Consider the following 26915-nt stretch of genomic DNA (forward strand, 5'->3'; position numbering starts at 1 on the left):
ACTCCAACTGTGTAAAACCTCACTCTGGCTAGGGACAGAAGTTACATGTTAACTGGTTTAAGTGATCAGAAACTGGTTTAAACCTATAACAGAATAGAAGTTCTGTGCACATAAACCACTTTCAAAATGGCCAAAACTGGTTTAAGATAAACCTGGTTGAATGTAGACTTAACTGATTTAGGTCAAACTGCAATGCAGTGTGTGTACTAGCCCCCTTCCTGGTTTAAGTTAGACTGGAGTCCCCCCGCATCCCAGATGCTTTGCAGCCCTGTGCTCTCTGCTCCAGTGGAGCAGGTTCAGCCCCACCCCTCTGCTCCCTAGCTTAAGCACTATCACTGGTCTAGCTGGCTGAGAAGGGGGTGGGGGTGGGGGTGGGGGTGGAAAACCCTGCTTGGGACTGCAGCCAGGTCTCCCTGGCAGGGGCAAATCAGCCACTCACAGGCTTTTTCCCCATTCACTGCTCAAGTGGTGGAGGCAGGGCATGTGGCCAGACACTGGTCCCGGGCCAACATGTTGAGGTGAAGGGGATGAAGGGGGGGGGGATGTTAAACACTCCTTCCTCCCCTTTGCCTCAGCATGCTAGCCTGGGGCTGGCATCTGGTTATGTCCCCTGCCCCCTCCACTTGAGAGGTGAGTGGAGAAAAGCCTGGCAGGGGCTGCTTCACCCCTGTCATGCTGTGCTGTTGGGAGAAGGGAGGGAGAGAAGTTTAAACCCCCTCCCTCCTCTCTGCCTCAGTATGCCAGCCTGGGGCCAGCATCTGGCCCATGCTCTCTACCCCATATGCTCGAGTGGTGGGCAGGGAAAAGCCTGGCAGGGGTGCAGCAGCCCCAGACAGGCAAACTTGGGCTGGGGTCCTATGTAGACAGGGGAGAGAGGGTTTAAATGCCCTTCCCATTCCTCCAACTCAGCATGCCAGCCACTGGAGTGGCAAGTGGAGCAAAGCCAGGCAGGGACTACTTTCCCCCTCCCCTTCCAGGCACACCCCATTTGGGGACCGTGCAGGCCAGGGTGGGGGTTTAAACTCTCCCCAATCATACTCATCAGGCCTGACTGGGCCTGGCCATGCCCCTCCCCCGCCCAGCACCAGCTTGAGCAGGGAGGTGGGGAAAGTTTGTAGAGCTTCTCTCCCAGCTTTCTTCCAGCCTTCTGACCACTGCTGAAGGGAAGGGAGGCCTTGCTCTAGCACCCTTCAGCTTCTAGCCTGAGCTGCTGCAGGCAGGCAGATGCATTTCCAGACACAAAAGTGAATGTCAATTCATTTGCCTCAGGTTCAATCTGTACAGTTTAGACTAACCTGCAAAGATTGAATCAATTCAGGATTGGGCTTTTTGAATGTCTGTACTTAGCCTCTGTGAATATGGAGTGAACATGGAGTAAGAAGTATACTTTGCCTGAATATTGTTGGAAGAATCTGGCTCCCAAGTGTTTTCTTTTTGTTGTTTTTTTTCCATATACCACCAAAGTTAAATTGTATTTTAAACTAACAGAAAACTCATCTATGATTTTTATGTGCAAAAAGAAAAATGTGCTGTTTTTAGTTTCAGCATATTGTTGTTGTGTACTTTTGGGAAATAATGGAAGATTCCAAGAATTCCTCATATGATTCACTTTGAAATGATGCATTGAAAAATATAGATAAATACACTTTTTTTTGCCATGGGGATTTCAGTTTTGCTGATCAGGGATCTGTTCATCTAATTTATCTCAAAATTATCTCAAAATAAATGTTTGAGATGTTTGCAGTGCCAGACAAGGGCAAAAACTAGACACTTTCAAGTCAGGTCTAGGTGTAGTTTTAGGTAAAATTGTGATGATATGTACTGCTCTGATCAGTAGTGTTAAAATGGAACATATTCAGCAGCTTCCTGTGACTCATAATGTTTGGGTTTTTTTAAAGCGGAGAGGTAGGAAAGGAAAATAATTGACATACTTCAAGCCTGATCAAAATGATTTAAATACACTATTTCTCACCACCATATTAATATGCTTAATAGTTATTTAACTAGTTTTAGTTTTTGAGGCATTGCTGATCCAATTCCTATTTTTAATTGCACATCTTGATAGTAATTAATCAGAGCAGCAGTAAGACATAATACAGTGGGTGTGTCTGCTCTACCTTACAACAGTACCATTCTAGTGACTGCAAAGGATCAGTCTAATTACTCCAGTTCAAGCACAAACAGAACCTGGCTTAGAAGTGTGCTTATGTGATTCAACTGTACACAGCTTCAATGGAGTTGTGAATCTCTGTTTCCAGCAACCACCTGAGGTGTATTATTAAAGGAATGGCAAGACTACAATCCTGCAAAAGGGGTGTGTGAAGTGGGCCATATTCGATTCAGATTCAGCCCGAATTGGGGACAGTGATTCAATTCGTTGATTTGGAGAATCAGCAATTTGGATGTAGACACCTCAAGGTACCAGGTGCAGCTTGTGAATGCTGTGATGCTGGGGCAGATGGAGTGTCCCACAGGAGTGGGGGGGCCCACATGCTTGGCAGCGAACCCAGAAGTGGACCAGAAGTCCACTTGGGTCCATCATGGAGTGCACTGGGCCCCCCTCCGCAGCCCCTCTGGCTCAGCGACTGGCCACAGGGGGAACCCAGGTGCCCCCCAAAACCCAGGAGGCACCAGTTGTCGAGCTGGAGGGGTGTGTGTGTGTGTGGGGGGGGGAGGGGTCCAGTGTGCTCCCTAGCAGACTTGGAAGTAGACCAGAAGTGCTTCTGCTCCACTTCCGAGTTTGCTGCCAAGAGCGCTGGGGAGCCCCCTGTGCTCCTCTGGGCTCCTCTCCGCTCCATCCGTCTGAGCAGCACAGCATTCACAAACTGTCTGCTACCTTGAGGTATGTAGAGAAAACATTTAAAGCTATGTCTACATCCGAATTGTCGAATCTTTCCGAATCTCTCTGAATCTATTCAGAGGGTTCCAATTCAATTCAGAGAGATTAAAGGGTCTGCTGATTTGATTTGGATTCAGAGATTTGGCCACTGAATTGGGCCAAATCTCTGCTGAATCGAATCAGGGACCGAAGCTTCACGCAGCCCTAACGTAGCTAGATCCTTGTTCCTTTGTAAGTGGATGACTTAGACATGAATATGCAAAGTGCTGAGCCCTCTGGCTCAGATCCAGGAAAGCACACAAACTAGTTAACTTCATGTGAAAAAAATTAACACATGCTCAAGTTAGGCTTTGCTGGACTGGGAGCAAACAGCAAGGGAGCTTGCCTTTAAAATATGGCAAAAAGGTGTAATGTAGGTATTCATTAACATTTTATTTCACTCAGTTTTACTGGAAATTTTTCCACTCTGCACATTTGATAAGAGAAAGCTGCAGAAAATCTTGTTGATAAATCTGTTATTCTTTGCCTACTAGGTAAGTGACTGTAAATTTTCTTAACTAACTCTTTCTCTCCACAACCTGTGCCAGCTTCAACTCTGTGCAACCCCACTGCAAAAATTCATTTGCTTCCTGCTGTACAACAGCAACCCTTTCTGCTATGCTTTTCCAGCTCAGGGACAATTTTTCATTTTATTTCCATTTAAAAGACACCTTGTGAGATGCATGGCATCGTAACACCCTGAATTTAGGTTTTCTAATTAGAAATGGAAAATTGAAAGTGCTAAGTCATTGCAGAAAGGGATGCTGTGAACTAGGAATCAGAATGAAAGTGTTGATGCTGGTGTAAAATCCAGCAGCTTTGAGTGTAATGGAGATACTCAAAGTTTAACGGTGAAATAAGAAACCTGGAAGCATCTGGCACTAGGGATTATAAATGCAACTGCTTTTTTTCATGATTGTTGAGAGTGTGGCTAGGTGATTCAAGGATGATTTGCTTGTTCAATACAAGGTAAATGACTACATTTAAAAAAGGAAATGCAAAACTCTAAAACTCGTGGTTCAGAGATGATTATTTTATTAGACCAACTAAGAAATTGCAAAAAAACTCTTTCTTTGCAAGCTTTTGGGCACATGTGCTGTTCTTCAGGCTGAGGGAAAATTAAAGGTGGTGAAAGTTCCCATAGGTGGAAAATAAACAGCCCTTAAAACATAGACGGGAAGGGGAGACTGGAGGAGGCTGGAGGAACGAGGAGGGGACCATAGGGGGGACCCCTGCTAGACCCCATCCCCTGCCTGCTCCCCCAGGCCCCCTGAACACCCCCTAGTCCCCACCCACTCCCCCAGGCCCCCATGGCTGCCCCACCCGGTCCCAGCTCCTGGCCCTTTAAAAAAAAGCCCCACTCACTGGCTGCTGCCCAGCAGGGGGGTGATCCCTGCTGCCCTCCACTGCCCCCTGATGCATGGGGGGCTCTGCCATGAGCTCCCCAACCCGCGCCCACTCACACAGCCCCCTCCATGGCTGTCCCGCCCACCCCAGCTCTGGCCTATTAAGAAAAAAAGCAAACCCTCCACCCAGGCTCACTGGCTGCTGCAGTGGCCTTGAAGCTTTTGGGGGCTCATGGCAGAGCCTCCCACACAGCACGGGGCAGTGAGGGACATCAGGGATCACCTCCCCACCAGGCAGCAGCTGGTCAGTCAGGGCTTTTTTTTTTTTAAAGGGGTGGAGCTGGGGTGAGCAGGGTAGCCATGGGGGGGCTGGGAGAGTGGGCGGGGGTTGTGAGGCTCATGGCAGAGCCCCCCATGTGACATGGGGCAGTGGGGATTGCCCCCCACCAGGCAGGAGCTGGTGAGTGCAGGCTTTTTTCCCCCCAAAGAACTGGGGCAGGCGGGGCAGCCATTGAGAGCAGGCGGGGCATGGAGCCTGTGTGAATCGGAGATTTGGCTGATTCAGCAGCACTCGAATCTCCGAATCAGATCTGGCTGAATTGATTTGGGACACTGATTTGAATCACCAAATCAAATCAATGTCCCCCAAATCGGTTGAATCCAAATCCACAGGCCTATTTTCCAGGTATTTTTTTTCTCATTTACTGGTAGCTTCTCTAACTTCTGCCAGTGTAATGGCTCCAAGAATCAGCATCGAGCTCTGCTGGTAGGTCTTCATCATATATTTCTAGAGGTTTGTTTGGGGGCTGGTCTATTTAAGAAAATGTTCTACCTGTTGTTTTTGTCCTCCTGATCTATGAGTTTTTCCATTTGTGTCTCTGATGCAGCCTCCAGAACTGCTTCCATTTTTTATTAGCTGTTTGATTGTTTTTATCCAAAGTAGTTTGGTCACTTCATGTTTTCTGTCACTCATTTTAAGCTCTCTGCCTAGAGCTTTGCATTAGTCTTATTAGATATTTCTGTTTACTGTACTACCAATCTCATCTAATACCAACCCTCTTCCCCCCCAATAACTTTTTGGTTACTACCAACTTAGGTTAGTTTTGAATCAGTACAGTGAGACTACACAGTACAATGGAACTGCCAGAAACAATTCAGTACCTCATCTTTGTCTTTAATGCTCTGGGTCTTTAATGCTCTTCTCATAAGCATTTTGGGTTATTTTTCCAGTTGAATTCCCACAATCTAAATGGAGAGCAGTTGTCAGCTCCTGATTTTAGCTTTTTAAATGCAAAATGAAATAGAAATCAGCTAGCCCAGATACCTTTCAAGTGCTATTGAGAGAAACGGACAGGCTAAATGATGCACATAGTATTTTTCCTTAAAGTTTAGTTGTTGCACTTGGCTGTATTTGAGAAGCAGCTGGGCTGATTTCAAGCTTTACTTTGATATGTCAGAAGCAAAGTCTGGAGCTTTTAAATAGCTTCTAATATTGTTACTCTATCAGAAAGTAAAACTTAAAAGTGGCCCAGATGCCTCTCAAGTGCTGTTTAGTGTTTGGGTCCTAGGAATATACAAAAGCATAGGGGAAAAAAACTTTTAAGTATGTCAGTCTTCCTACAATCCATGCTTCAAAGAAAATTAGAAGGTAAATGGCTTATCTATTATAAGGGGTAATCTATTATAAAAACAAAAATGGGTGTGACATTTATCAAAGAGATCATCCCAAAGCAGAAGTAGATTTACTTGTGCTTGATTCTGATCTCGCAATATTTATTGCTGTCATAACTCCATTCATTGCAATGGAGTTAGTCCTTAGCCAGCACAAAGTGAGCTTGAATTCAAACTGCTGGGCACCTACTCTGAACACTGTAAAAATATAAGCATGGGTAATGTTCAAACTTATTTTCCCCCAGTATGTGCAATGCAAGATTTAGGAACAGGCGACCTTTTTAATGTTTTTAGTTGCTATTTTCTGATGATGCTTCAAAAGCAGATGGCCACATTCAAGTTCCATTTAATCACAAAAGGCTTTTCACAGAAAATAAAATCTGAAATGGACCTGGCGGGTTGCTGAATGCAGCAGTTCCAGTTTGATGGCATGGCAAAGAAAGGACTAAAAAGGGTACAATGAAGTTCACACAACAAAACCCTGTGGGATTAGCTTCCTGCTTTATAAATAGGGATATACTTAATTCATGGTGTTGCAGATTTTGTGGAAACCATGAAATCCATGAAATCAATGACAAAAGAACTTAATAAAAATAAAATGTTGGCTCCCCAGTGGGAGCCAGCAGTCCTTGGTGCCAGGAGGGCAAGGTGCCAGCTGGTGGGGTGGCATGACGGGCAGCAGACAAAATGGTGGTTACCTCATCATCCCGCCTCCCTCCCCTCCCCAAGGTCTCTCCATCAATCGGCACCGAGGGGTGGGGCCACATGAAAGGCAGCCAGCAGTCAAGACGGTGGCTGCCCCTCATCCCTCCTCCCTTCCTGGCGCCTCTCTTCCAATCTGCACTGAGGGGCAGGGCCTCTCCAACAGTCAGAACCAAGGGGCATGGCTGCTGCAAAATGACCATTAGAGTTAGGCAATGATCAACCTGCAAAAATTGGTAAGTCCCCCTGCAATTTAGGGAGACCCCTATTCATAAAGCATGCCACATACACTGTTTTTATGCTTTGTACAATAAAATGCAGGTGACTTTTATTAGGAAAAAGTCCAGCATGCCTCCATCACACACCTGCTGCACTTTTGAATTTGATCAGTACAAAAATCTGAGAAATCTAGTGAAAAGTTAAAAAAGTGAAAAAGGCTACATATTTCAAAACAATGAGGTTATACATTTTGTTTTGGCTCAAAAGGATTTATTTTTGCATTTTTTGTCTGTTTGTTTATGGCCAAAAACATGAAAAACAAGCGTTTTGAATGGACTCCATCCAACTGCTTATTTTTTCTTGTCTGGCCACCAACTCTAGCACAAACTCCTTCTATTCACTTGAATGTGCAGTTATTTTTTGTGTGGACAAATGTCTCAAACAGTGTGTTTATTATGTGTAAATCAAGTCCTCTCTCCACTTGTACCTGTGCATGGACATGCCGGAATACTTTTTTTATCACATAGTGAGGATACCACTCTTTGCTTTATTCTGAAGACTATTCTGCTGTTTTATGATAGCGGTTTCAAAGTATTTACCTCTGCTTGTCACCTGGAAGCCATGAGACTATTTTAAAATTGCTCTCTTACTGCACTAGGTACATAACTTACATCATTCCTTGCTGTTCAGATATGACTGACTGTTCCAACTTCTCTCTACTCTGGAACACCATCACCAAGAAGGTCTGATTGACACCCTCTTCACTCTCAGGAGAGACAAGGAGATCCAAGTTTTTGAATTTTGCCCAGTGCAATTAGTGGATACATTAGCAAAAATCAGTGCTAGGAAAAAGGCTATGAAGGTCCAATATAGTTAATTAAAGTTCACAAAACTGTTGACAAGTTACCCCTCTCCAGGAGTTGAGCCAACTTGTCACTTGGATCATTTCAGAGCCCATGAATCGCTGGACAGCAAGATTTCTAAAAAAAAAGGAGATATTGCAATAGACAGTCTGTATTTTACAGGTCAAAGGTTGTAGAAGATTTAGGCATAAAATAAACAGTTTATTTTAAAGAACATATACATCAACAAAGCAGCAGAATCTGTCAATATGTCCAAGGATTGGCTGTTTTCACAGTAGTGTGTGTGAAATCCTTATCAGATTGGTTTAGTCTCATGTGCTAATTGGGAAATTGTCAAATGTAGAACTTGGTCCTATACCCATAAAAACTATCTTTAATTTCTATTAAATTCATTTCATACAAAGAATGCATTTGTTGTCGCTCTTGTTGTGGTTCTGAGAGATTAAGGTGTTGATCACCTTGCAGGACTGAGCGTGTATACCTTAATCACACAATTTTTGTGCATGGTCCCTCTCCTCTCTCATCTGGAGTTACTTTGCAGATGAAGAAGTCTACTACAGACCTTCAACTGCAGGATTCGGGGCTTCAAGCAGAAAGTCAATAGTTTCTCCTTAATAATCACCTTAATAATTTTGCACTAGTTGGTTCTTGCATTGTGTAGTCTCTTATAAACTGATTATAATATATTTAAAAAGAATGAAGAACCCTAACTGAACCTGGGGTGAATTATGTTTGGGTTACTTTTTCAGATTTTTCGTACTCCAAGTCAGGTCTCTTCTTCAGCTTTTGTCTCATGAAACCCCTACATTGAGTAAACATTTTTGTTCTTTGATTTAGGATGAGTGTATATAATGATCTAGCTGTGTTATTTAAATGGCAATAAATAAAATCACCTTATGATTTTAAGATAAATAATTCTGCACCTTAAAATTGTTCAATATGGTGATCCCGTGGCTTAACAAACCTAACATTTTCTTATTTTTTAAATCCCATTTAAAATGGGCCAAACTCTACTCAGTTCAGTAGGTCCCATCTAGGACCTGACATTTTTCTTGTATGCATCTCCATTTAGTAATTAAAATAAGTCCTTTCACAATATGGCAGGGATGATCTAAGAGCCAGGGGCACAGGCAGCATCATGGGACATAATGATATTTCAAGCACCTTGTGTCAAGCACATTGAAAAAATGACAGATGCTCCCCTGGTGCCAGGAAGCCTAAAATCCCCCCTAATTACTTCTAGTGCAATGATATTTTCTTTTATAGGGAAGCCTAGATTGTGATGTGCAGTCCTGTGGTTCCCATGTCATTTCTCTGAGGAGTCAGGTGTCTTACCATGCACTGGTATGAGAGTGCCTGCACTGTCCTTGCTTGTCAAAGCAAGGAGCCCATGTAAAAGGTTACATAATTTTCCTTCTCTTCTACCCCCACTTTCTATTTCTGAACCTTTTCTCTCTAATATATTATTAATTGACCACTTATATTTCTATAGTGCCGTAAAGACAGTGCTGCTCACTTCCTCAAAGAACTTCTGGCCTACATAGCAAGGAAAAAAACCCACCAGATTTTCCTTGATCTCTATGAATAGATACCTAGCTTCAGGCTTGACCCGTGCTGGTGAGTGTGGATATGTAAGAGCAGGGAGCTGTGGATTCTCTCTGTGCAGGCCTGTTATGGTGAGGTGACTGGAGTTTTGTGGAGGAAGAGCTTGCAGAGGCCTTCCCTGCCTGGGTTTGCCAGCACAAGTGGCATGTTCTTTGTGTCTGATCCTGCAGTTCTGAAGTCAGTATGAGGTTTGGCATTGACTTCATGGGAAGTAAGATTGACCCCTTTGCATTCTTGCGATGCAGCATGTAACAGGTTACAGCAGCATTTGGCCTTTTTCTCTTTTTCAAGTTCTATTGTAGAGGCCTCATAAATTTCTGAGAAAGATCTGTTGGATGAACCTGAATATAAGCTTTAGAATTTGCCTAAAGCTGTGTGCAAAATGACTTAGTAGACTTGTTAAATCCAACATTATCAAAATTCTTCTAAGTGGCCTCACCTCATCACTGAATGGCTTTAGTCTGCTGCAGAGAAAAGCCACTCATATGATTAGAGGTCTGAAGAGCAAGCCATGCGAGGAAAGGCTCACAGATATGGGACTGTTCAGTCTAGAAAAGAGAGGGGGACTTGGGGGCAGAGGTGGGATTTGGTGGCAGCGTACAAATATATCAGGGGAGAGCATCGGAGCTAGGCAAACAACTATTCACCAAAGTGCCCAGGGGAAAATCAGGAGCAATGATCATAAACACCTAGAAGGTTTCAGACTAGATATAAGGAAAAACTTCATGGTTCACGTGACCAGACTCTGGAACAGACTCCCAGCAGGGGTGGTGCAGGCACTCCCCGACTGGACAAGACCAGGATGATGTCATGTGGAGGGATATAAGGTGAGCTCGGCTGGTTTGGGGTGGAGAAGCTGCTAGGGGTTGCTGAGAAGTGAAGTCTCCTCCAAGGGAGAAGGAATTTGCAGATAGTGAAAGGGGAAACTCAGGTAGAGAGGAAAGAGAGGGAGAATTGTCCCAGTGTCTGGGAACTCCTCTCTGCTCTTTTCTTCCCCCTTTTCTGAAGTTGTAAGGGATTACTACTAGGGAGGAGGGTATTGGTTCCTTGGGTTGGCTGGCTAGAAATTAGGCCAAGCAGTTTTAAACAGCATTGAAACCTGGGTGTTTCTAATCCTACCAGTTTTGGACCAGGGTTTTAATTTGCAACTTCCTGCTCCCAAAGAAGCTGTGTAACCCAAATACCTGCAGCCCAGGCCTAGAGGGTAGGCCTGTCTTTTCACCTTCTGCAGTCATCCCCTGCTCCTCCCTCCCCCCTACAGCCTCTCCATAAGAGCAAAGATTGGCACTCTACCACTTCTCCAGGAGCAACAGAGCCCCTTGAAATGCAGAAGGACCCATGCTCTTGAACAGCTCCCTGAAGCACAATGAACACAAGAAGCAGTTCATAGGACTCTCTGGTGTCAACCCCTCCTCCAGTCCATTGCTGAAGGGCAGGTATAGGGGTGCAGGCCCCTGAAACTACCTGTTGGGGAGTCCCAAGTCCCAGACTGCTGGGAAATGGGTGAAGCCTCCCCCAAGAGGGTGCCACCTATAGACTTTGTTTTGTAGTTAATAATGTTTTAAAATTATATTTAGTGTTTTGTTTTTTGTTTTTATTCTCTGTAACAAATTTGGGGGGTTGTGTTTACATGCTTGCAAAGAGTGGGGTTTGTTTATACAGGGTGCCCCAACAAATTTAGTGTTTCCAGATTTCTTGGTGGGGGCTCAAACCACTGGTATAATTTATGGGATACCTGGAAATGTGAACTTGGTCCTTCCTGCTGCTGACTGGTGCATGGCAGAAGGGTTACATGTGTAACCACACGGAAGATTTGGAGTACTGGTTTAGTACTGAAAATCAGGAAAATCAGTCCAAACATAATTCACTGCAAGTTCAAACACTTTTCTAATTTTTTAATAGATTTTAAAACTTCAATCTGTATAAGGATTCTAATCAGTTTGCAAGAGACTACACAATGCAAAAACAAACTATTGCAAAATTATTAAGGTCATTATTAAGGCCAGTTGTTTTTAGGAAACCTCTCCATCTGCAAAGACTCACTCCAGGTGAGAGAGGAGAGGCACTGTGCACTAAAACTGTGGGGTTAAGGCTCAATCCTGCAAAGCGATGAACACCTTCACTTCTCTCAGCACTGAAGTTTGGGTACTAGTTACAGAAGGACTTCAAGAACACCAAAATCAGAACTGACTTTGAAAATCTACACTTTTTACTACTGTCTGTTAGACCTCATTTTGGACCAAACATGCAGGGGCTCTTTCTGCCTGACAGCAGAAAGGCTTGCCATACATAGCCTTTACCACAGCAGTCAGTCCATATGGTATTTACAGGATGGAAAGGAGGCTCAGTTTTGGCATTAGCCCCACACTATAGTAATCTATAGAGAGGGATAGCATACTTCTCTCCTCCACTCTAATAAATAAAGCAGTTTATGCACAGTGCACCTTAGAGAGAGTACCTGCTTCACGCACAGTCTTACAAGTGCTCCTCCTAGCTTGATGCAGCATTGCACCACCTCCTACAGAGGCATGTAGCCAAAGTACCACATATGATCTCTTTATTAGAAATATTCACATGAACATACAAGTAACACTTTTCAGTACGCATTTTAGATTCCTTCACTTAAGTTACAGATCTCATGCTATTGTATCTATGCTTTATACCAGGGGTTGTCAGCTGGGGTACTTGAGAAGGTGCTAGGGGGTATGCATAGGCCTGCAGGGACAGAGCACCACCATGCACCATCCCACATTGCCGTGCAGGTACCACCCACCCAGCCGGATGTGGGGTGTGTGGGAAGCTTGCATACATCAGCTGCCGCTGCACTGCATCCAGCTGTGCGCTACCCCCCTCTCCCTGCCTGATCTCCCCATTCAACATCCGGCCATGTGCACCCCGCCTCCCCCACCTTGGTGACTGGGGGTACACTGCTCTGCATCCAGCCACTGGTGGGGTACAATGATCCAAAAAGTTTGAAAACCCCTGCTTTATACATTAGTGCAAAGCAGGATTTTTTTTTCTGCCTGTTTGAATAGGCAGAGATCAAGTTTGCTTGGATACACCTCCTGACTCTCATTTAAATCAATAAGAATTGCTATGATCAAGCTCTTCCTCATGTACCTCAGTGATGGCCTGATGGAACCATGTTGAGATGTGAAAGAACAGTTTAGTCTCATTCAATTGCTGACCTCTTTTCTGAAACTGGAGCCAAGCGAGGCAGTGTTTGTTTGCGTGGAGGTACATCCACCAGGACCTGGATTCAGAACACATGGGCCATTGAACTGCCCTCAGATGGTTTCCGTACTAAAGAAAATATCTGTATTAGTTGGCCTGCCCAACCACTCACCATATCATGCAGCAATATTATTCTAAGACAGACTTAGTCTTCCTGAGATGAATAGTTTTCTTTGCTTTCCCTAGGCAAAACTGCAGTCAACAGAATATGTAATGGATTCCAGACTCCTTTAGCTATAATAATATTATGACTATACATGGCTCCCTTTGTCTCAAACAAATAACTAAGTGGTCTGCTAAGACAAAATGTTTAAACATCTTTGGACACCTCTGCCCTCAACCCATTGCACTAAATTGTCTATCATAAACACCCCAGTTTCGTAGTTACAGCATATAAAAAAAAAACAAAACAATGACTGCCAAGATTTTCACACTAGCTGAATTGCAGCAGGAAGTGCATGATTCTGCATAGATAAGGTAATAATATATATTGATGCACCATCTTTCATCCAGAACGATCTCATACCAGCATATCACTTTACAAACTGTAGATTAAATGTACTTGCATTCTTGTAGGGACTTGGGGACCCTCCCTGAGGATCTGGGAATGCATAGACTTTGGGACCAGAGGAGACTGTTAGTTTAACCTCATGCTATGGCATTTAACTCAGTGACTTCAGTTTCTTGCCAATAACTTCTGGCTGAGTTATGGAATATATCTTCTAGGAAAACATCCAGTCTTGATTTAAAGCATACTTACTGCACACTGTAGGATCAGCCAGCTCAGCTGACGAGGACAGTTAGGAGTGGGAAGAGGCAGACAATATCACTGTCTCGTCTCAATCCACTCGTGCACCCTTTGAGATGCTGTATACAACTAGGAGAACAGACAAACTAATGTCATTGGGAAAGGGGAGGGCTCATTTTCTTCTTGCTTACACTGACTGTACAGCGATATTTTGGAAAACACCAAGATGGAGATTTCTGTTTAGATTATGGAGACCATGCACAGAGAAGGAAGGAATTCTTGCAACTCACTAAACCTGGATAAATCCAGGCAAAATTCAAACATACAGTGTGCATCTACCGGTTCACTTTACTGTGGAGTTGACTAATTAGCTCTGCAGTAAAGCATCACCATCAATACATGCAGCTCTATTAGGCCGCAGTAAACTAATTAACCCCACCATAGGATAGTACCGCCTCACACAAGTACTATCCTACAGCAGAGTATTTGCATGTGCTCATGTGTAGACAGTGCTGGTTGGTGCATGAGAGTGCTACAGTGTGGGGGGCAGCCTGCACTGGGGCACCCTCAAGCTCCAACCAGCTCCTCTGCAGCACACTGAGCCCAGGCAGAGCAACTCCAGGCTGGCAGGCTGACCTCTACAGCCTCCTGCCAGCTGGGGCTGTACTGCCCTGGCTCAATGTGCTGCAGTCATGGGTGCATATTTAAATGCTGAGCCTGGGAGCAATAAACTCTGGTGAACACTATGCTGGAGTTTATTCAGGCACATTTATAGCAGATGTAGATGCGCCCACTGGCTGGGTCCACATGACAGCGCATGTATGTTTTGCAGCAACTCAGAGGTTTTTAAGGTGCTGCAAAACACACCCCATGCATGTGATTTGGTTCTCTGCACTGTATATTTGCATCACAGAGCCAAATTTAGATACCAGGAAATCCCAGTAAAAAAAAAAGCACACAGAAAAGAAGCGGAATAGCACATCTAGCAGCAGTGTGTACCACCCAAAACCAGAGACTGGCTGGCCAGAGCCATGCTCTGGATGCTGGCTACACTCTGCACACCTGGATTGCCACTACTGGATCCCCAGGAGGCTCCCAGGACCCAAGATATGTCTGCTGGGACCAGCCCAGCTACTGGCCCCAGCTTCCCCTACTCCACCTGAAGCATTTTTTCCCCATACTAATCTCACGTGTGGGGCTGTGTGCTGGGGCAAAAAGCAGTAGCATAAATTTGTGCTGCTGCCATTTGCCCCATGGCTACTGCATGGGGATGTGGCCACTCTGATAATTTTCCCCTACCATCACAATTTAGCAACTCTAGGGTGGACACTAATTTAATTGTTTGATCAATGTTTACCAGATAAATTTAGAAGGCCTCATAAACAAAAATCAAATTTTCAAAGCAAAGTGCAATATTTCAAAGCAATCACAAGGGGATACCTGGGATCACCTGATTTTTCTTTTACACTGGTTTAAATTACGTTCATCTTGATTTGCCCTACTATCAATCTGAGAGGAAATGCAGAAAGGCAATACCAACCAGCAACAGCATGCTCATTTAAAAAATAAAAGACCAATAATAATCTTCCCAACTAGACTAGAGAAACCATTCCAGGAATCTCTCTATAATGAATATTTCAGGAAGCATTTCAAACAGCACGTGGGTAACTGAATAAATTCCTCTGAAATTAATAAAGCAAACATCAGTTCTCTGCTGATGTAATTCCATTGATTTCAGTGGAGTTATGGCTGCAAAGATTCTGCCTATTTCTTAATTTGGTGATTTTGCTTTTTTAAAATTTTTGTATACCTTTTCTTACCTTTGGGTGTTTACTTTTGAAAACAATTACCAATTTGCCATAAGCTGCATCCTACAACTGACACAAAGAAGAGGTTAAGGGATCACTTCTGTATTCATCATTTTAGACAGTGATGCTCTTGCTTTGAGCAGCGGGGAAGGTTTACTAAAGGGACCTCCTAAGTCCCTTCCAGCCCAATGTTTCTGTGTGGCTTCAATTCCCTTACTTAGCCAAAACTGTTTAGTTTAAGTCTGTTTTGAAGTATGAGAAGAATATTGGAGCAGAATCCAGGTTAGCTATTACATGCAAGTAACCTTTTTTTGAAAGAACCTGCATGCTACCATCTAATTATTGAGATACAAATATAATACACAGTGCATTAATGGCACTTCCAGGCTTTTGCAGTTTTTCTGGGATGTTATTTATAAACTTAAACTTCTGTGTTGCATGACAGAAGACCATTTTGTATTTTCAGTTGCCACAGACAGACTGACAACATCAACACTCAGGAACTGGATAGCAATAACTTGATCACTCTGCATACAAAGGGAGACCTATGAAACTATGAAGAGTTTGAAAGCACCACCACTGTACCCCTGGGAATTAAAAAATATATATATTTATTTATTTATTTACAATTTTAGCAATGCCCTAGTTTACATGCTTCAGATTGCTTCAGATTGCACATCTGTCTGTGCAATCAAGTTGAGACTAAGTCACATATCAACAAATCTATTTTCGTATGACATTTTATTATTGTTGAGTTGAGCCACAATTATATTTATTATTGTTGAGTTGAGCCACAATCACTATAATAACGAGTAAGACACTGCCAACTCTTAAAAAAAACCCTGAGTTTGCTAAGTAGAGAATGATTGTGATTTGTAGACTGGCACATGGAAACTAGGATATATTTAGGATATTCTATAATTTCCCCCCAAAATTTAAAAGATTATTTTATAGCAACAAACAGAATCCGTGACTGTAATCTTAGTGTTCCCTCAAATGCCAGTCTGCTGAGATCTACTTTTTAATAATGGAAAAATCAAGCTTAAAATATAAAGGGAGAAATGTCTTAATAATTTGATAGTTTCTTTTAAAACAACCACTGACATGATTAATGCACAATATTCATTGGTAGTATAAAAATTACATTTGAAAAAGCCGGTATTGACATCAGTCCTCAAAATATGGACATGACAATAAATGCTGTATGTAAATCTGGGCCCAGCAGTATTTCTTGCAGTGTCTTACCTGCTGAAATAAAAAGGAAAAATTAAGAGCAGCTAAGGCTATTTATTTGTTTCTTTAAGTAATTAAAGGCAATAGGAGAAAAAGAGTAATTTTGTGGATGGAGGAAAACACAGAAGGACATGGAGTAGGGACCCATTAGGGCCTGTCTCCTGCAGTCACAGGAAACAGAGCATATGGGATATGCTTACCTGATCCTAACATATGATCCCCACTTAATGCTTTAGAACGAGGCAAAAAACAAAGCAAAACAAAACAAAAAAAGCAATAAACAATCATTGAAAGTCATCTAAAGTTTGACATATTACTAAAGGAATTCCATTTATTACTAATGCTACAGTAATATTACCAACTAGTTACACCTAATATATTTTTTAAAATGTGCAATCAAGCTTTTTAAACCTTTACAGTGCCTGATTTCTGTGTCAGTCTATGATTATAATTATTACTACATCACTGAAGACCCCAGTTTGCTTTAGGATGTCCATTGAAGTTGTGCGGGCCGGGCCCTGATCCCGCTCTCGTCGCCATGCGCGGCGGTGATTCCGATCCCATTCTGGCCGCCATGGGCAAGCCGGGGGCGAACCGGGGTCATACTGGACCCATCTCCGGTGCACGCGGGCTTTGGCTGTCAGCCCGGACACACGGGGTGAGAGAAACTGCGGGATGGTCTTGTGCACGCGAGTTAGAATTAGTCACGGAGGCGTAACAGTTGATTGAAAAGATTGTTTACTTACACCCAAAGATGGTATCGGTGTAGGCTGGATAAGTTTCCAGGCACAGCTCCCGCTTGAACCCTCATTGGAGGACTCTGACAAAACGATTGCTCCCACGGAGTTTGCTAGGCTCCGCGGGTCCGGTTAAGTTGGGTTCGAAAAGTTTCCCCGGAGTTATTCAGGCTCCGCGGGTCTGATATGTTTTCCCCGGAGTTTGCTAGGCTCCACGGGGTCCGAAATTACAGGAAAGGGATACGTCTAGGATTGCGCTCGGCGACGGGGAGAGGCGAGAAGCGAAAGCTCCGTAGGCTCGGTTCTATTGCCTCTCTTGCCTGCTTAGGGGAGGCGCGCCGGGTCCGCGAGGGTCCACAGTGCTTGGAGATCTTCACACAGAATATCTCTCTCTCCTCCCTCCTCCGGCTTGGGCGGAAACTACCCAAGCCTTATGTACGGCTAGCAAGCCAATCGCTAGCTGCCACGTGTGCCTAAATTAGGAGTCGGCCAATAACATGGCATGGACCCTAATACAAATGGCGGGAACTTCTTTACAGCGTGTATCACTACGATGCAAAAGAGATGCACACTGCAAAGAAGCTGCAATTTGGCGGGAAATCCCCCGTTGCACCAGAGCTCTCTCTAGCAGCAGAGAGCTCTACCGTGCAAAGAAAGCGACAAATTTGGCGGGAAATAATTTAGCGGTGCCGAAGCACACACACAAACAAAAAAATCACAACTTTGGGTTGTGACATCCCCCCTTGCTGAGAGCATAGCTAAATTATGCCACACTCTTCTGAGCAATCTAAAATCTGTTGTGATCATCCAATGAGTGAACAAGCCATCAAACAAATACACAAACATAAAATTCGCTGTCCTGGGATCAAGTTGCATAACAATCAAGAAATAATAACCAACACAAACACATAATCTGATTCATGACAAAATTGCACGATCAGGGCTTCAGTGGGCGTCGTGACAAAGTTGTATGTTAGGCCCTCACTCCTTCCAGTGGTGTCATCCCTCTTAGGGCTTCTCCTCGTCACACGCTCTGAATTCCGGATCTGTAAACAGAAAACTCTCAAAAACAGATTAATGATCTGATTCAATAAACTTAAACAATCTTAAACGATTCCTATGGCTTAATTAGACGAAATCGTCGAAGATTCATCATCTGGCTCTTCTAAATAATGGAAACCTAACTCATAAGCTAACTGCCACTGGCCTGCATCCCCCAAAATTCGAAGCTGCCGCTTGTTAAGTCCGGAACGCTGTAGGAGAAATCCAAACATGTATCGCTCCTCTAGGGTTCTCGGTGGCAGTGGTGGAAGATCGGATCTATGTCGTCTGGTGCCTTGAGGTTTAGTCGGGTGTTGACAGTCCCGATCATAATACAATCTTGGCTCCATCAGGATACGCAGTCTCAGCAATTCACAAAGAAGATTGCTTACGCGTTGGTTCACCATTGGACTGAACAGAATTCGAAGAACGACAATATTCTTTTGTCCGTAGATCTCGAGACAACTATCTAAGCTGTGAGAGGTTAGTGGAACGGTTCCAGGATCTCGCAAGTGACGATGAGGCCATGGTCTTATTCGCTGGAGCGATGTCAGTCCCAGCGCACATGCTCTCGGGTTCCAAGCACAATACGAGACACCAATCATTGCCAGCATAAGGTGATCTGCGCTGACACATTCTGGCCGTCCTGCATGGCATATGTTGGCTTTTTGACTAATCAGTCCTGCAACAAGCGCTGGCAGTGGAATAGGCCAATGAGTATTACACGTTATCATGTCGATGTCGGTGACATGTCCTCTACTCCACGAAACTTGTCTGACTAAGAAGCTTGCTTCTTCTTGGTTCAGCAGGTCGGATCCAAGTTCCACGACTAAACGTCCTAACCATACAGCTAGAGTCTCTTCAGGTTGAATCTTTGACGCTCTACATAAATCCTGCAACTCAGTTCTGGTGCGAGCATAGTAAGTAGTAGCAACTCTATTCGTCATTGTTGTAGAACAAACTGCTCCTTCGGGAGATGATGCTGTCATAGGCTGAACTGCTGCCGCTGGGGTTACTGCTGCTGTTACTGCTTCAGGCAGGAGGAGCGGATGCTCTCCTCTGCTTGACTCTCTCCTTCGTTGGCAAGAAGGCGTGGTCGGCCGGGACGCCGCTGCGTCGCTAGGCGGGGTTGCCGGCGACGACGCTGCGTCGATGGGCGGAGTCGCTGACCGAACTCTCGCGGGTTCGTTAGAAGCTCCACCCTTCTTTTCCGGTTCTTCCACGCGGTCTCCCTCTTGTTCGGCGCCATCTTGGGCTGGCGTTTCAGGCTCTTTTTTCTCAGCCGCTTCCTTGACCGATCGGATCGCCATCTGCATCTGGGCTTTCAAACTTAAATTCTTTTGCATTAGGCTCATTAAAGTACGAATAGTTGCACTACCTTCTCCCCCCTTGTCATACCGCAAGGCTATTCTTTCATCCACGGGGCATTCCTCCGTCTCCAGATCTTTACGGAGCTCGGAGGGAAGCTTGCGACCCCGTAATCTAGACATTACCATTCCCGGAGAGAACGAGCCAATGGGCTCCGGTTCTTCACTCTCCTGAGCATATCGTAGGCATCGGGCACACTCCCGGGTGAAAGTCGGGTTCGTTTCGCCCGCCGGGTTGGGTTCGGCGAGGGACACAGTATCGAGGGGCCTAAACAGTACCCGCTCATCTCTCATTATACACCCGAACGCTGCAGGGAGCAAATACACTTCCCTTTCTTTTGGGGTTCCGTCTTCGGAGATTCCCTCTTCTCCCTTTAGCGACAAATGGCCGCTCACAAATCTTTCACCCGTTCTGCCCGCTTGATGGTAAGCGATATGGGTCTCTAGTTCTTCAAAACTTTTCACTTGGCGTTGGTTATCGCGCCAAGGGCAATTCCTAACTAATTCTAACTCGAGCGTGCTCTCTCTTAATTCTGTCTGAGTTGTTACATGCGCACTCTCTCCCGATCTTGATCCCATGTGTGAGTTTTCTCCCAATCTCAATCCCATCCTCGTCACCATGTGCGGGCCGGGCCCCGATCCCGCCCTCGTCGCCATGCGCAGCGGTGATTCCGATCCCATTCTGGCCGCCATGGGCAAGCCGGGGGCAAACCGGGGTCGTACCGGACCCGTCTCCGGTGCGCGCGGGCTGTGGCCGTCAGCCCGGACACACGGGGTGGGAGAAACCGCGGGACGGTCTTGTGCACGTGAGTTAGAATTAGTCACGGAGGCATAATGGTTGATTGAAAAGATTGTTTACTTACACCCAAAGATGGTATTGGTGTAGGCTGGATAAGTTTCCAGGCACAGCTCCCGCTTGAACCCTCGTTGGAAAACTCTGACAAAACGATTGCTCCCACGGAGTTTGCTAGGCTCCGCGGGTCCGGTTAAGTTGGGTTCGAAAAGTTTCCCCGGAGTTATTCAGGCTCCGCGGGTCCGATATGTTTTCCCCGGAGTTTGCTAGGCTCCACGGGGTCCGAAATTACAGGAAAGGGATACGTCTAGGATTGTGCTCGGCGACGGGGAGAGGCGAGAAGTGAAAGCTCCGTAGGCTCGGTTCTATTGCCTCTCTTGCCTGCTTAGGGGAGGCGCACCGGGTCCGCGAGGGTCCACAGCGCTTGGAGATCTTCACACAGAATATCTCTCTCTCCTCCCTCCTCCGGCTTGGGCGGAAACTCCCCAAGCCTTATGTACGGCTAGCAAGCCAATCGCTAGCCACCACGTGTGCCTAAATTAGGAGTCAGCCAATAACATGGCGTGGACCCTAATACAAATGGCAGGAACTTCTTTACAGCGTGTATCACTATGATGCAAAAGAGATGCACACTGCAAAGAAGCTGCAATTTGGCGGGAAATCCCCCATTGCACCAGAGCTCTCTCTAGCAGCAGAGAGCTCTACCGTGCAAAGAAAGTGACAAATTTGGCGGGAAATAATTTAGCAGTGCCGAAGCGCACACACAACCAAAAAATCACAACTTTGGGTTGTGACAGAAGTCTGTGAGAATTCAGTGTGCAGAAAGGCTGCAGTGTTTGAAATGTGAACTTTCATAAGTTCAGTAAAAAGATCTGAAACCAAGGTATATTTAAATAATAATAATAATGAAATTTCTAGACCAAATCAAGATAGCTGACATTTCTTCTCATACGTACTTTATGTTCCCAGAGTACTTTACAATGAATTGGTTATCATTCAATCAAATATGAGAATTCAGTTGCAGAAGTTAATGTCTACACTATAATGTAATGTGACATTTAGTGTTTGTATTTCAGAGTGGAAGCCATATAATTTAAAAGGCTATGATTTATATGTGCCCAAAGCTGCAGACAAACACACCCTGAAGCGATTGTTGAAATCCTCAATCAGAATAGATACAGAAATTGTGGTGTGTAAAATACTGGTTTTAAGTTTTAACTTTCATAACAAAGACATTGTGGAAGCTTAAACACTCTCTGTATATGCTATCCCAGTTGATTTATCATTACCAGGATTTCAAAACACGATGGGTTTAACCAGCAGTGTGCTTTTTGTTTTTCCTTTTTTTCTTAAGAAAAACTGTCATCACTTCTCTTGCTGAAACTGTCTCCACTCTCTTAACTGAAATAAGGGGGTATATGTGTTAGAAATCCACCAAAGTGAAACCAAATGGTGAAAATACAGTATAGGTTACAAATCAATTTTAGTTACCACCAACTATTTTCATAAGCTTATATATTATGTAGATAAGTGATTAGTGAGATTTATCTTCACTTGAAGAAATAAAGTAAGTTTCAAACTCTGAGGAGTTTGTTTGGGACTGACACTTCCATACTTGTTTCTGCCCAGTCTGATTTAATTTTTTCTTTAATGTTGGGAATCATAGTAGTATTCTTAACCAATCCAGGCAGCAGAAAAACTGCTGCCATAACTATTTTTACAATACAGGTTTCAAGTATTTTAATAAGAAATATACAGCAAAATCCTACAAACCAGGTTCAGCAAACAGAAAAGCATGATGATGCCATAGTTTTAGAGTCTTTGCAATTTTTGTTGCCTAACTTTTGTTGCCTAACTTTTGTTGCTTCAGTTTGTAATAATCTACAAACTTTAAGTTTTCATATAAAATGCAGTTCTATTCAGCAGCTGCCAGGTGCCCTGGTCCAAGGAAACATAAAATATACATTACAGAAGACCAAGTGAAGTGGAGAGGAACTTGACTTTCCTTGAATATAAATGGAATAAAAATAGAATGTCCCTGGGTTTTGTGATGGAAAGATAAAATCTTTTGAGTAAACTTGCTAAAAATCTGATAAGTTCTTTGATAAAGGCAGTTCTTTTGTATCAATACCTTGAAAACTAGTCCCACTCATACACGCCCATTTTACTTTTCATGAGACACAGTGTTGCCTATTCTCATTTAATTTGATGTTGGAATTAACAGTGTGAAAGAATTGCCATTTTCAATTTTTTTTAAGTTTCTAATTTTCATGATTGCAGAGAAAATCTAGAAAGCAGAAAGCTAATGAATCCTATACATAAAGAAAATGGGAGCCAAAAATATTATTTGCTTAAAAATCATTTCATGCATGATTTTTAAAGGGGCCCCAATTCATTTTTTGAATGTTATGTTGACATTATTGGATACTGGAAGTATGAAATATTTTACGTGGTCCACAAAGCATTAGATGTCTCGGAAAAATACAAAGGGGGAGGTCTAATAGTTTGCCACCATTGTTAATACTGTCTGAACAGTTGCTAAACCTGCAGTTGATTTTGAAGTCTTCTACAATTTCCAGTTCAAAAACAGCCTTGTTTCAAACTTTATTTATAGACATGAAAAACATGGTTTTTCAATTGTCTACATAAAGTTTTGTAAAGACTTCTAAAATCCCTAAAAGTGCATAAAGAAAGCTAGGTTTATTAGCTTATCTGTTGCAATTACCAGACTATGGCTAGGTACAGACATTCAAAAAGCCCAAAGCAGAATCGATTTAAGTTACATGGTTTTCTGTAAGCAGTGTAGTTTAGATTGGTAGTGAACAGCACACACATTTGCCCTTTGTAGGGGTGGGGGCAAATCTTAGCCTGGGTTCCGCCATTTTTAAACCAGTCTGTGTGTGCCGAACTTCTGTGCCGTTACGGGTATAGACTGGTTTCCAATCACTTATGCTAGTAAAAGTGGAATGTCTGTATCTGGTCTGTAGCTGCACAGGCATTATTTATGAAAAGTTCTGATAATGGAGTAATTGAAAGGTCAGATTCTCATTAAAAATACAGCCCTGACAAATGGCAGAATTTTGGTTGTCATTAAGCACGTGGGTGTGTGGTATATGTTGGGATAATATTGGTGGAACTTGTTTCAATGTTACCAGTTTCTTAACCTGACATAAAGGGTGTGCCAAAGGAGAAGCAGATAGGGGAAGAGTGTAGTAAAAAGGAACTCCACTATTCCAGTCCTCCTCTTGTCTGTGGTTGTTTTAAGAACCCTAGCCCCAATGTCATGAATGCAAGCAGCACTTAGGTAGCTGTGAGTGACTTTAGGATAGGGTTGGTATGGTGGCATCAGCATGTAGAATTGTAGGAATGAAACTGGCTTAGAATTTTGGACTGTTGTCTAGAGCTGAAGAAAATATTTTTATGAATAGGAAATTTTGTTAAAGCCCTCCCTCCCCCCCCAAATTGTGGGTGACCTGAAGCAATTTACAAAATCAGGTTGAATTAGGTCAGAAAAAGGATAGAAGTTTGAAAAATATTGCAAGGATTTACATTTTAACTTTGACATTGTCTAAATGAAGTGTTTCACGTATAAAATACTGAACTGTTTGAAATTTTTTTATTTTGAAACAGTATCCTTCTATAAAAAAAAAATCAGTAACTTAAAGGTTTAAATAATCCAAAATAAAACATTCTGTTTTGGATTAAACAAAATGCTTTGGATTGACTAAAACCAAAATGTTTTCATTTTGTTAAAAAAAAATCCTGAAAAATGTGATTCAATCTAGTGGCTAAACCAAGAGATCTATTATTTGCTCAGTTCTTAGTTTTTAAAGTTAGTTTAAAAAATGACCTTTGTGGGGATGAAGGTAGAAAAGTTCAAATTAGAAGAAGCTGGGCTGAATTTAAATTGTGCTGCTGCAGTCAATGTGGGTTCTCACAGCTTGTTTTTTGGCCTATCTGTGTTGATATGGGAGCTATTTTGATTTTCACTTATTGAGGGATTCACCCTGGCTACTCAAACAATATGCAGATTGAACAACTTGCCCCTTGTGATAATGTTGATGATGCTTGTTGTTCCATGGTTAAAGATCATACTGTTGTGTGTTGTGCTACCTCTAAGAAAATATGAGCCAGAAGCACTTCAGTTAGAATCAATTGATTTAGCTTCATTTTAGTCTGTAGAATAACATTGATTTACAGTGGCTGAGGATCTGCCCTATGATCTCTCTCTTCTTATTTGAAAATATTTTTCAAAGATAAATCTAATGTTTAAAACAAAATTCTCATCTGGTTGCAAATGTATGTGGGCAGATACGGCCATTTATGCCAATGTCCTACAGATGCATTTGTGGTAACTGGGCTATTTGGAGGTCAGGCCAAAACACTGAAGGCTGATAAAACAAACAAAAAACAAAACCCCAACCATTTGATATCAGTTTTTTTCAAAATTTGAGTTTGGACTGAGTTAGGGGATGCCTTAAGATCAAATCAGGAACATTTGTGTGTATCTTGTATTACCTGATGTACTCATTACCATTGTGTTTGAGGTCTCTCACTGGGCACAAATGGAAGTGCAGCTCCCCGCTGTAACTGAGAATGCTTTGCAGGAAACATCTGAGTTGCAACAATCCCCCAGAAGTTCACAGTTGATTCCAGGGGGGAGGGGAATCTACCTACTGGCTGCCACCCTGCAGCCAGTTTCCTTTAGCAATGGCCCCTCCTCCCTGCCAGCTCCCTGCCAGCCTGTCACTGTTTCCAGAATGGGAGTGGGGAAAGGGAGCAGAAGGAGCTTGTTCTAGGGGTTCCACTGGCAGTACTGGAGGGTGGGGTGGGTGAATTGGAGCCCCTTCCCCCCCGAAAATGCTATGTTTTGAAATGTCTTTATCTGACCTCACATGCAACGAGGGTTCAGATTTTCAACTGATCGGCCATTTTTGAAGTGGTCTGCAGCCATGCACTTGTGTTAGGTCATGGCTATAGACCACTTTCTGTGGCCAGATTGGGTGAAAATCGTCACTTCTGTCTGCGCCTTTTAAGGAACATCCTGCGTCCTTATTGGAGGCTAAAACATGCTATGATGGAAATCAAAGCACTATTTATCCCAGATGCTTTGCAGCCCTGGGTAGGGCTCTCAGCTCCACAGCAGAGCTGGCCCTGCCCCTCTGCTCCCAGGCTGTAACTCCATCAGAGACTTGCAGGCACAGCAGGGTCTGCCTGGCTTCCCCCTACCCCATCCCCACCTCACCACTCACTGCTCAAGCAGGGATCCCTCCCTCCTCTCTCCCACAGCATGGACCATAGTCAGCATGTGATATGCTGACTATGGTGGTGCTCTCCCCTACCCTGGGGGTCTTCAAGAGGAGGTTGGATATGCATCTAGCTGGGGTCATCTAGACCTAGCACTCTTTCTTGCTTATGCAGGGGGTCGGACTCGATGATCTATTGAGGTCCCTTCCGACCCTAACATCTATGAATCTATGAATCTATGCTAGCTAATGCTGAATGGTGTCTGTGTAAGGTAGATAGGACAAAGGCAGACAGGACAGTGTCCACTTAGGGCTTTCTGGAGCAAATCAACAGTTAGCTGGTAATGTCCCTTGGTTCCTTCCTTGGAAAAAGTTGTTTAAGAAAACCTTGAACTAATGAGAGAGGCTTTTGTTTGGATGATGGGCTGATAAAAGCAGTGTAACTCCCTGCTGGCTCTGTCTCTGGTCAGAGGAACAGTGGTGGGGGGAGGGGGATGGGGAGGGGGATGATTCCTCCCTAATCAGAGCATCCTGCTGGGGCCTGGCCATGCCCCCACCCCCTCAGCTCAGCACTATGGAAGGAAAGGGAGGGCTGCTGTAGTGCTCCTGGGCTTCTAACCTGAGCTACTGCAGGTATATGCCTGCATTTCTTCAGTCTAGAGGGGATGTCTGTATGGTTACAAGCTGGTTCTGCCTAGGCAGGTTAGACTAACCTGCAAAGATTGAATCAGTTCAGGCTCAGGCTTTTTGAATGTCTGTCCCTAGCTTTGTAGAACAATGCATATTAGATGCTGCTACTGCACAAACAGATTCGAGATCAGAGCAGTCACCTTTCATATGCCTTTAATGTTCTCACTCCATGGAGTAATAAGTAATAAGAGAATTGACCTGTTCAACTGCTTTTCAGATACCAAGAAAAAAAGCATACTGCCCTGCATCAGGAGTTGCTTTTATTTTTTTTACTTGAATGTGAAATAAAATATCATATTGTCTTTGTTTTAGATTGTGGCAGACATCAGCAGTTCTTTTTTGAAGTAGGGGCAAGACCAAGCATAAGAGTGAGTCAAATATATGAAATACAAGGGAGAAGAGTGGGAAATCCAAAATGAGTAGAAAAATGTTGAGAAATGCATATAGGCAATCTTTCACACACACGATTCACTAGGGAGGAAGAAAAGAGAACAGTTTGCAAATTGCTCCTATAGCATTTTCTTGGAAAAAAAATAGAATTCTACCCCTTGCTGCTTTCCCCCACACTGCACAGGACTTCCCAAGAGAGAAACCTTGTTCTCTGTAGTTCATTATTGGCTGGGACTGGAGCAATGGCACAGTCACATCATGGGAGAGACTCTCTCAGGGATACCTTTGGTTTATAGCATGCCACAGCCCTTTGACTATTAGTATTAACAGTGTGCTTAGTGACT

The 26915-nt window shown here is 43.7% G+C and overlaps 1 protein-coding gene across 8 annotated transcripts in view; it reads right to left on the reverse strand.

The window, feature by feature from the left end:
* Positions 1-26915, reverse strand: part of SHISAL1 (shisa like 1) — a 172044-nt gene that overhangs the window by 40611 nt on the left and 104518 nt on the right. The window contains exon 5 of one of the 8 annotated variants that reach the window (XM_059726650.1): positions 4652-7796. The exons of 5 other annotated variants lie outside the window; for them this stretch is intronic. In XM_059726650.1, the coding sequence (XP_059582633.1) occupies position 7796 (1 nt within the window). In that variant the 3' untranslated portion in view covers positions 4652-7795. Of the gene's footprint in view, positions 1-4651; positions 7797-15666; positions 16323-26915 lie in introns of those variants that run through there. 2 more of the 8 variants (XM_059726648.1, XM_059726647.1) reach the window with 2 other exon arrangements.

Source organism: Alligator mississippiensis, chromosome 4, assembly GCF_030867095.1.
Source record: "Alligator mississippiensis isolate rAllMis1 chromosome 4, rAllMis1, whole genome shotgun sequence".
NCBI lineage: Eukaryota > Metazoa > Chordata > Crocodylia > Alligatoridae > Alligator > Alligator mississippiensis.